This window comes from Stomoxys calcitrans, chromosome 1 (genome assembly GCF_963082655.1).
Source record: "Stomoxys calcitrans chromosome 1, idStoCalc2.1, whole genome shotgun sequence".
Lineage (NCBI taxonomy): Eukaryota > Metazoa > Arthropoda > Insecta > Diptera > Muscidae > Stomoxys > Stomoxys calcitrans.
In genome coordinates, this window is record NC_081552.1 from 142,304,668 (window position 1) to 142,316,692 (window position 12,025).

General features: G+C 37.7%; 1 protein-coding gene across 7 annotated transcripts in view; it reads left to right on the top strand.

Annotated features, from left to right (window-relative positions):
- The window catches only part of LOC106091906 (GTPase-activating protein), a 95,914-nt gene extending 84,600 nt beyond the window's left edge, over positions 1-11,314 (top strand). For all 7 annotated transcript variants that reach the window (XM_013258603.2, XM_013258604.2, XM_013258606.2 and 4 more), the window contains one exon: positions 5,163-11,314. In XM_013258603.2, coding sequence (XP_013114057.1) covers positions 5,163-6,146 — 984 coding nt within the window. In that variant the 3' untranslated portion in view covers positions 6,147-11,314. The remainder of the gene's footprint in view (positions 1-5,162) is intronic.
- The last annotated feature ends 711 nt before the right edge of the window (positions 11,315-12,025 follow it).

Below are 12,025 nucleotides of genomic sequence, written 5' to 3' on the forward strand. Positions count from 1 at the left end.
ATGGCAGACTGCCACTTAAACCTAAAACCCTACAAATAACTTGATGAAGAGACTGGAATATCCCTAATGGAAAGGTTACAAGATTCTACGTGTCTTCATAACTTACATTTCCAAAAAAATAAAAATTTTGCTTTTTTTCGAAAATTTGTATCATGTTGAAATTGAGAATTGGATTCCATGTGATGAACTCTTCCAAAAATACAGAAATGAGTAAACCACGAAACTATGTATGTATATTAGGCCGGGTTCAATCCCACGGCAGCCGGTTGTACGTACCGGACTGACCCGATGGAATCCTCCATCGGCAAGGGCTGCCGCCTCGGTGTACAACACACTGCTACAACAACAACAACAACAACATAAGGGCGGGTTGATTTGTATGGATGGAAAAAAGTAAAAAATCGTTAAGCAAAAACGTAAACTATATACAATTCTAAGAAATTTCTCCGAAGAAACCATGTATCTAAAATAAAATCCTTATCCGCGCCTCTCGACTTCAAATGTATTTCTTGTTCTTCCGATATTCTTTTGATGAAGGTACAGGTCGCATATGTTATACGATTATCGTAAAATTTTGCATAAGTCACTTTTTTGTCCAAGGACAAACGCTATTGATTTTGAGCAAAATCGGACCAAAATTATGGCTACTATAGCCTAAAAATGTTATATCAGATGCAACATATATGTGTGAGCTATATCTAAAACTGAACCGATTTCGATACAATTATGCACATATGTTGGAAGATTGAACATAACGCCTTGTGCAAAATTTTGTAAAGAAACATGTATATGGGAGCTATATCTAAAACTGAAGCGATTTTGATAATATTATGCACACATATTGGAACATTGAATAGAACGACTTGTGCAAAATGTTTTAAAGATCGGACCAAAATTATGGCTACTATAGCCTAAAAATGTTATATCAGATGCAACATATATGTGTGAGCTTTATCTAAAACTGAACCGATTTTGATTTAACATAACGTCTCGTGCAAAATTTTGTAAAGATTGGACTAAAATTTTGGCTACTAGAGCCTAAAAATGTCATATCGGATGAAACATGTATATGGGAGCTATATCTAAGACTGAGCCGATTTTGACGTTAAAAATAACGTCTTGTGCAAAATTTTGTAAAAATCGGATCAAAGTGATGGCTACTAGAGCCTTGAAAGGCCCTATCGTATGAAATATATACGTGGGAGATATGTCTTAATGTGAACCGATTTTGTTCAAAATCAATAGCGTTCGTCCTTGGACCAAAAAATGCCTTGTGTAAAATCTTACGATAATCGAACAACAAATGCGACCTCTACCTTTATCACAAGAATATCAAATATTGAATACATTTTGAAGTCGAGAGGCACGAATTAGGATTTTATTTCTAATACATGGTTTCTTCGGAGGAACTTCTTAGAATTGGATGTAGTTTTCGTTTTTGCCATACGATTTTTTAAAAATCGACCCGGCCTAATGTATATAGTCTTATAATGTATATGAAATGTTATTACTTGGAAGGCAAATTTTATTTTAATTGTTTTTTAAGTGTTGAGATGCTTGAAACAATGTGTTTATGAATTGGTATCCTTTTTTATGTTTGTATTGTTGGGTTTTAATCAAATCTTGAAACAAAACGTGCGACTTTTTTTGGGCAAACGACTTGTTGTGCGTGTATTTCAAAATTTTCAACGATAACGCTGGGGAGTAAGAGTGCCCCTGTTCCTTAATTGAATAATATTTCCTTAATTGGCCAATATTTCTTTTATTGGGTCCGTTTTTTAAGCACTATTAAAAATACATTAATGCTTTCAGAACAATTTTCTCACATTGTTCTTGAGTGATCAAAAAATATCATTTTTGTTGGTTTCTCTTTCGAGACGAGCTCAATGAATGGATATTTTTCTGTAATGGAATAGGAAAGCCAGAGATCACCACACACACCAATCACTATGGGACGCGTTTCGTATTTGATTTACTTACTTACTTTATTTGGCTATGACAGAATATTTCTTCCACTAGCCGAACGTAGAATAGCGTTCCAAGCGCCTCGATCTTCTGCGCTCATTTTAAAATCTCTGACACCAAATTTCGAGGTGTCTCCCACAACTTGATCTTTCCATCGGGCTTTTGGTCTTCCCGTGTTTGCCTTCAAAAGACTTCTTTGCTGGAGCTTCTTCATCCATTCTGACAACATGACCTAGCCAACGCAGCCGTTGTATTTTGATGCGTGTAACTATGCTATCGTCGTCTTACAGGTCGTCTTACAGGTCGTGGTTCATACGTCTAATCCTATTTGATTAGAAGACTTTTTAACCATATTAGGTTTGAAGGCTCCAAGGGTCGCACGTTGGTATGCTGTATTTTTATCGTATTTATTGCGAAAACGTCTCTATGATATAAATACCGCATTACCCACGCTCGACAACCCTGCCACCCAGCTGTTTCTTTTCAAATGCATGTGTTTGTGTAATAGCAGATTTTTTCTCTTCACAATTACGCTACTCCTATGGCCCACACATGATTCTGTGCCGCCTTTGGAAGTTTTATTGATCGCTTCGAACGCTAGGCAACGGCACTCAGATTCAAATCCCGGCCCGGCTCATTGATCATTGAGCTCGTCTCGAAAGCGAAACAAACGAAAATTGTTGTTGTTGTTGTTGTTGTTGTTGTTGTAGCAGTTTATTGTGTTCTGTCTTTCGTCTGCTTGATTCTGTTGAGTGTCAAGGCCCAGGAACTCTGCGACTAAGATGGGGTGCGTCCACAGGGATTTGGGTCTGAGTCGAGTGGGTCGGGCCGGGCAGTTAAACAGGTGACGTGTATCGTGCGGTCCCTGGTTACAATCGGGACATACATCTTGCACGTCGGCATCAATCCTAGCTCTGTGGGAATTGAGGCGGCTGCATCTGCCGGAACGTAATTGAGCCAAAACTATTCTGGTTTGCCGGGGGAGGTCGATTTCTTCGGGTGCAATGGGTGGCGGTCGTTCTCCAAGGACTACATTCACCCGGTAGCCAATTACCGCATCTGCTACCGTGTCTGCATGAATGTTGTTCAGACCCGCTTGATATGCCGCTTGATCAAGATGTTCTCTCTTGTAGCGCTGAACCTCACGCTCTAGATCGTGTAGATCTACCTTAAGGCTTCTGGGCGGTGGGTATCTATCCACAAGATGATGATTTGGATGGTTTCTGCGATAACAGCCCAAAAGGTATTGCTTAGTCAGCATGTAGTTACGTCTTCGCACTGGTAGGATCTTTGTCTCCTGATGGAGGTGGTCCACATGAGAACTGAGGAGACAGCCCGTCGCAGTTCCGAGGGCGGCATTCTGACAGATCTGAATATTATTCCACTGCGTGTCACAAAGTTGACGAGAGCACACTGGCGCTGCATAACCTACCACAGACCGGCCAATTGCTTTGTACGTGGTCAACAAGGTTTCTTTGTCTGCACCCCAAGTGCTGCCGGCGAGTGACTTGAGGACCTTGTTTCTACTTTTGACTTTATTGCAGATTGCTGTGGCATGTGAGGAGAATGTGTAAGAGCTGTCAAATGTGACGTCAAGTATTTTGGGACACTTGATGGTCGGAATCATTTCTCCATCGACTATCACAGTCAGCTCAGTATTCACCTCACGCGTATTTGTAGTGAACAGTGTGGCTGAAGATTTGGTGGCGGATATCTTCGGATTTCTTGCAGTGAAATATGAGGCAAGCTCGTTGAGGTAGATGTTCAACCTATCGCAGATGTCATCAATAGGTGGGGGGCCTGATGCCATGATCGTACAATCGTCCGCATATGATACGACTATACTCCCGTAGTGAAGTTAGGCCAGAGCAAGAACGGAAATGTACGCACTCCATGCACCGGTTACACCTCACCGACACCGACCGATGATGAAGGCGGTTCTGGCCAACCGAACAGAACTAGGGTCCGGGGTTCTTTTCAATCCCGGCACGGACCACAAACGGGCGGAGAAGGCACTCCGGGATGTGCCTCTCCCATGACGAAAAAAGACGAACACGTACACTGAGGCGGCAGCCCTTGCCGATGAGGATTCCATCGGGTCAATCCGGTGCGTACAACCGGTTGCCATGGGATTGTTATGCCACTAGAGCTATATCATGTTATAGTTCGATTAGGACCATATTGAATATATTGAATACCTTAGTAGAAGTCATAGGGTAATATTTCAGTCCATTCGGATAAGAATTGCGCCTTGTAGGAGCTCAAGAAGCACAATCGGGGAATCGGTTTATATAGGAGCTTTATCAGGCTATAGATCGATTTCAGCCAAATCGGATAAGAATCGCGTCCTCAAGTGGCTCAAGAAGTCAAGAGCCAAGATCGATATTAGAAGTCATAACAAAACACCTCATGCAAAATTTCAGCCAAATCGGATGGGAATTGCGCTTTCTAGAGGCTCAAGAAGTCAAGAGCCCAGATCGGTTTATATGGATACTATATCGTGCTATGGGTACTTTGCACAATTGTCGGAAGTCGTAAAAAACACCTCATGCAAAATTTTAGCCAATCGGATGGGAATCGCGCCCTCTAGTGGCTCAAGAAGATAAGATCCAAGACCGGTTTATATGGCAGCTATATCAGTTCATTGACCGATTTGAACCATACTAAGCGTAGTTGTTGGAAGTCTAAACACGTCGCGCAAAATTTCAGCCAAATCGGAAATTTTCGGAAATCATAACACAACAACTCATGCAAAATTTCAGCCAAATCGGATAAGAATTGCGCCCTCTAGTGGCTCAAAAAATCAATATCCAAGATCGGTTTATATGGCAGCTATATCAAAACATGGACCTATATGGTCCATTTATAATCCCAACCGACCTACACCTATAAGAAGTATTTGTGCGCTTTCGACAGACAGACGGACGGACATGCCTAGATCGATTTAAAATGTCATGACGATCAAGAATTTATATACTTTATGGGTTCTTAGACGTATATTTTGAGGAGTTGCAAACAGAATGACGAAATTAGTAAACCCCCATCCTATGGTGGAGGGTATAAAACAACTAAAACGATCTTCGCCCTAACAGGCAAAAAAAACTTAAAAATATCATGTTGAGACCATGTAAAAAAAGTGCAAACAAACAAAGTGTTATATACAAATATGGTACATTATTTTCTTTTTCTAATTTCAGATTGTACGTAAAGATCGATCATTTATTGTACAGACTACAAATTGCGTTGAGGAGAGAGAATGGATCGATTTGCTACACAAAATATGCCTAACGAATTCAATACGATCACAATACTTCCATCCATCTGCGTTTGTAAATGGCATCTACAGCTGCTGTAATCGCTCGGATGAGAATGCCCCGGGTTGTAAAAATGTGTCTCCAGAAGCCATGGATTATTTTCAAATGGACTTAATAACAGCGTTGGATCCAGCTTTAGACCTACAACGCATTCATACCTTAATTATGTCGCATATGCCACAGTTGGAAGCATTTCTCGAACAGACTGGTAGCTTTCATCAATTGCAACAACAGCAAAATCCACTTGTGGCGACAGCAGTATTTTTACAACAACAATCTCCGCATATATATGCAAAATTTAAGACAACAATTATGCAATTAAGAGAGGTTGCCTATGTGATCGATAAGGATCATCGAAACTATAAGCAAGGAATATCGCGTGAATTGAAATATGGCAGTCGGCAGGCACCGATAGGCGATGACAACTATTTACAAATGATGCGTACTTCAGGGCATATGGATTTGCAACAACAAATGCAGCCGCAACAACAACAAAACCAGCAAGTATTACCGCAAACACAAATGCAGTTAGTAATGGCATACCCTTATTACCAGCAACATCAGAAACATGGCAATATGAACGCTTATTTTATGCACAATTTGCAGTCGTCGATCCAACCTCGCCAACAACAAATTTCCCTCTATCAGCAGCAGCAGCAACAACAACAACAACAACCACATCCACACCAGCAACAAAGCAATCAGCATATAATGCGAGCCGCTGTCATGGTGCATCATCATTCCTCGGCAACACCTTCTTCTAGTAACTCTTCCACTACTTCAAGTGTAGCTCCCACAATTACACCAACATCCAGCATATATCTGCGAGAGAAGCTTCCAGTTGAACGCTATGCGAATAAATGTTAAAAACGAGTTCATAATAGACTAATGGCAAACCTATATTAGTTTTTTTCGTTTTCCATTGTACTTACCTAAAACTTTTGCTTCCACTCCACATGCCTTCCAACACCAAAAATTAATCTAAACCACTAAAGCCACCCCAAAATATCAAACTACTAAATGCTGACTTAAGCTTCTCATATATACATATTATTTACACATAAATATTTGCACTACAAGAGGTTACTTTTAAACAGTATTGAATTGAGGAAGTACACTGCTTCACTGCAAACAGAATTTTGAAATGTAGTCGTTTGTGGAACGATGATTGATTTTGAGACACGACCAAATTTTTGCTAATTTGACTCTTGCTTTTTTATGATTTTCAAATGTTTGTTGCTCATGAGATTAGCATTTAAATATATATGCCTCCCCCATCAATTGACTGTGCCTCAAAGCGATGCCAAATCATTGTGCTGCCAAATAGACTTTGCTAAACGCCATGAATTCTTTTTAACGGTTTTTTTTTTATTTTTCCTTCAAAATTGAATCCGAATACATTTTGCCAACATATCGTTGGCTCAATGCTATTTTGGTTCATTCGCTATTTGTGAAAGCTCAGTTGAGAGCATCCGGACGCGTGCACAGATTGCTGTGTATAGTGAAATTGAGTGCCTGAAAAGGCGTGTTATTGTCGCCTTTAAATAACGAATCGCATCATGTACTCTCGGCGAACGGCCCTATGGTTCATTATTTCGCCATCGAAAAAAATTCAGAAAGCTCATGAAACACAGGTAAAATTTACGACAGTACAATGCCTGCCATACTGGAAAAGTTCCGTCAACTGCAATTTCAACCGCCTATAGCAAGGCGTATTTAATAAGGTGGCCGCACCGGCGAATTGTTACAACGAAGCATCTTTTTTGGGAACTTGATATGTCAACATTTGTAAGCAAGGCGAATAAAATTCTATTCGCCATGACCAAGGGGTATTTATAAGGTGGCCGCATCGGCGAATTGCTACAACAAAGCATTTTTTTTTTTGGGACTTTATAAGTCAAAATTTGTTTACAGGGCAAAAAAAATCGATTCGCCGTAACATTTAAAATTTACGGCAAATTAACTTCAACCAATCAGAGCAAGAAGAAAGAAGTTTATTAATATTTGAGTGTCAAGATAGAAAAAATATTAAATTTTTTTTAAAAATTCCTCCAACATGGCAGTTTTAAATAGTTTTCACTAGGTTATTGCAAATTGCAAATTTTGCCCTTGAACATTCCACTAAGGAACAGGGTCAAACTTCTCACATATCAATGAGTGTATTCCGATTGAAGTTTAAGCTCAGTGATAAGGGGCCTCTTTTTTATAGTCGAATCCGGACGGCGTGCCTTCCCATCTTCTCCACATGCCGCACCGATTTTGCATAAGTGAGCTCGTAGTCCTATGTGTCCCGTTATGACACCTTCTTACTACCTTTCAGTAATAGCCTCGTCCTCTGACGATCCGGATCATCCCATAGGATTTTCGCCGCCCTACCGACTGTTTCGCTATTCCACAGTGTTACATTCGCGTTCGTCGCCCACGCCTTTAAATCGGACTGCGTCGATCCAAAAGGCTACGGGTTAACCAAGTTTATCGACGGCAGTTCTCTGGCTTTCACTGCCAAATTGTCTGCTCTTTCATTCCCCCTTACTCCGTTATGGCCCGGAACTCAAACAATGCGGATTGTGCCATTCTCAGAGAAGGTGTTAATCTTTTTCGGGGGCGAGGCAATGAACCTAGTACCCTGAGTGATGCTGATAGCGATTAAGGTTGTTAGACGTGTACCATTATATAACCTAAGTTTAAGAACCATTACCGCAGCGAACACAAAAATCAATTTAGAGAATTTTTTTAAAGTTTATATTTTAATAAGGCGAATTCAAAAATCTATTGGCATATCAAGTTCCATCAGCTGTGCTGATGCGACCACCTTATTAAAAACGCCTTGGCCATGACATTTCAAATTTTCGGCACATTTGCTTCGACCAATCAGAGCAAGAAGGTTATTTATTTTTGAGTGTCAAGAAAGAAAGAACAAATGTACAAAACTCCCAAAAGCTCCAAAGGCTAATCCACAAAACAATCAAGAAGGCATAGTTTTCACAAGCTTATTAGAGCGGTAGGTAGCTACCGTACTGCTAGCAAAATGCTCAAAAAGGACGATTTTAACTAGAGAGGTTTTGTAGGACTTTTTGAAGCTCTTGGATATTTTTGGAATTTTCAGGTCATTTGAAGAGGATAGTTAAAGTTTGTTGGCTACGAGGATGACGTTGTCATTATGGTGTGTGGCCGTGTGACAAGATTGGCCAATGGGCGTGATGTATCCCCCGAAAGATAAAGTTTGTGCTATTCACCAATATGAGGTAATTTGGTGTATTCGGGGGATCTCTCCTAGATGGGGTAAAGCTACCGCACTCATTGCAATGTCAGAACTTTGACGTCGTTGTATAGACGCCAAACGGCAGATTAGAGGGAACATTCCAGCGCGCCAGGTCGCCTTTTGGTTATGCATGTTGTCTTCTTTATTCTAATGTCTGACTTTGTACTGACGTAAACTTTATCTGGGTTTCTCTGCGCTTTTTCATTCTTTCAAAAAAAAAAAAAAAAAAAATATTTTGAAGTTTATATTTTTGTAAGGCGAATTCAAAAAGAAATTGACATATCAAATTCTATCAGCTGTGTTGATGCGGCCACCTGATAAATACGCCTTGGCCTATGTATACTTTATTCTAAACTATAGTAAAGAATGGAGAGAAGTTTACTTAGACAAAAAAAAAACGGTGTTCGTTTGATATTGAAGTTGTTGGGTCGATAGGGATTGCAAATGGGTCATATGGCTTCATAGCAGATATAGTTTTTATATGAAACTACTACTGCTTTTGGACTGTTTACTTTGTATCAGCATAACCTATCGTTCAACATTCACAGTGAATATGACATTGGACCACTTACATTTATAGCTGCCAATTAAACCAATTTTCAAATTGACTACTCGTCTCTCTAGGAGACGTAAGTATGTCGCAATTGGCAGAAGCTTTAGAAAAATAATTACTCCTATATATCTACTCCTGTAGTCTAAAGTCCCACTAAAAGTAACTCCTCGATTGCATGCCAACAAACATTTTTGTTTTTATCCAATCTCGTTGAACTGTTTTGTTCGATTTACAGTTGTGCTTAAACAGCTTAAATCTAAATTCACCATAAATGTGTATTGCTATATATATATGCTATGTATTTCTATAAATATATAGTTTCCTCATAAAAGGTTTGTAAACCGGGCTGCGGAGCCGACTCCGAACTGCTCTCTGACTCCGGCTTTATACTCCGACTCAGGCTAGACTCCGCGGCCCTGGTTTAAACTGAGTACAAGTCATTGAATGCAAGTACAAGTCTTTTAATGCGGCGAGTAAGCAAGACTCGGTCCGGCTTAAATATTTATAACCAATGAGTTTATCTTAGGCTAGGAAAAACTTGAATTATTTTCATATATGTTGCATATGTAACAAACTGTAACATTTTTAAATTGTGTAAAATTTTTTCAACATTGGAGGTGGATGAAAATCAAAATCTGCACTTATTTCATTTGGTTTAACGTACTGCAAACGATTAAACAACTATAAAGGAAACAAAGCAGCAATGAACCAATTCTAGTAAACTTACTCTATAGAATTTTCATTTATGGACGGGAGATCTCAAAAAACATAGTAAATATTATCCAAAAACACCCTAACCTAACATCATCAAATAAATGCTGCCATTTCCGGCCTAGTTTTGAGCAACCATTGCTCTAACTTCAAGTGAATGTTACTCGATTTGTCAAGATGGCTCATAAAACGGAACAGCATTTTTGAAAAGGACTCTGTCGAAGGTTTACCCTCTTCTTGTTGTGTTTATGTTGTCATTGCCGATTGAAAATATGATGTGTGATAAGTTTTGAGAGGTTATTTTTAAATTGCAGTCCTTCAAGCCAAAAACAAATGTGTACGAATAAACATTGGTTATATGACGAACGCAATAACCATACTTTATCAATGGACCATACATCTAATCCATTATTCCGTTTCCTGCCATTGCTTGATAAAGATTGAACGAGTTATGACATTGGCTAAAAACAAGAAGTAAATGTAAATAAAACAAAAAAATGTATTAGTTGTACTTCTATCGTACACCAAGTGAGAAGTTTTTGTCGGTGGAGTGGTGGTCCCATATTTATTAGTTTAGTTTTACTAACATCTAGTAAATGTATAGAAATTAAAAGCTAAAAGTTCAAATTATGTATAGAAAATGTTTGATTATTTAAACATTGTTTCTCTAAATTTAAGTATATTAGTTATGAGCTAGTTTAGAATGCTTACGATACATACACGCCACAAGTGCGTGTACATAAACATATTTATTTACAACTAAATATAATTGTAATTTTAACTTCATTATGATAAACAAACGACACTCTTCTTCATAATATATCGTACATAAACATTTTGTAGCATACATACATACATTCATACATACATATACCTTGTTGTGTATAAAAAGAAGTAGATTTAGGAAAAAAAACAATTCACATATTTTTCTCTGAAATAAGAACTTCATTGTAAATTATTGTTTGCCTCATTATTATTTTTTTTTATATATAAAAAACAGTATATTATTTATTTAAACATTCGAGCGTAAAACTTTAACTAAATGCTTATGAGAAACCTAACGTTAATATTAACAAGAGCCTTCAAAGACACTTTTTAAATTGATCCTGTTATCTTGTATTATCTAGGGAGGGCGAGAGTTTCCAAATATTGGTTACTTATTGAATTGTTAATAGGAAACATTAAGAAAAGAAACGGGAATTACAAAAAGAGGAAAAAATAATCATACACATTATTGTCATCATCATCTGGGATGATGATAACAAACAAAGAAACGAAAATTCTAAATTTTTTAACTCCAATTTACAATATAAGTTTTCTTTGATTTTCCTAGTTTTAAGGGTAACATCATTTCATTCGATATTTATAATACATTGTATATGTGTACATTTTTAATTTAGCTGTCTATATACAACAATATTAACGCATAACAATGATAACGACCAAATCCATTGGCATACATTTGTGAGTAAATGGGTAATAATAAAAATAAAGCGAAACGAAACGAAACTCAAATATCTGTATATTGATCCCTACAAATCGACACCAGTCATCTTTACTTCCTATATGTTAAATTTTTTTCCGAAAATAACCATAAATGTCTGTTAAAAACTATGTTTCGTTGGACAGACAATTAAAAAAAGGGCAATTTGAACAAAACTTAAACAAGGCTGCACAGATTTTTCAGAATTCAGCAAAGGAACGGTTGTCAGTTCTATATCGACACTGTCTTCCTTATATATTTGGGTGTCTCGTATAGAACAAAAATACATTTACAATGATACAAATATCCGTCGTTTTCTTTTTATTCAGCATTCCGTTTGAAATTAGAATGCTTTTCCGAGTTTGGCTTGTTTTTATTTTGATCCATTTATCTATGTTGTTATTTTACAATCCCTCGTTTCAACTTTAATATGACCTGTATTGGGATTGGCTTATTTACATCCAATTTAACCATCTGTTCATATGCAAGCATCTACTTAAAAATATTTATGTTTACCTCCTACATTGAATCATTTACTTCTACACCTATTAGTAATTAAATGCTGTAATTTAATAACCATTTAAATCAATCATGCGATTTAACATCATGTTTTCTCTTATATTCTTCCTAGCTATAATTTAACGGTAATAATTTAAGATTTATATAACATTAATTTTGGTACAAAAAATGAATAATTTTAAAATAAAAGGAATCACCAATAATTTTTTCGCAAGACG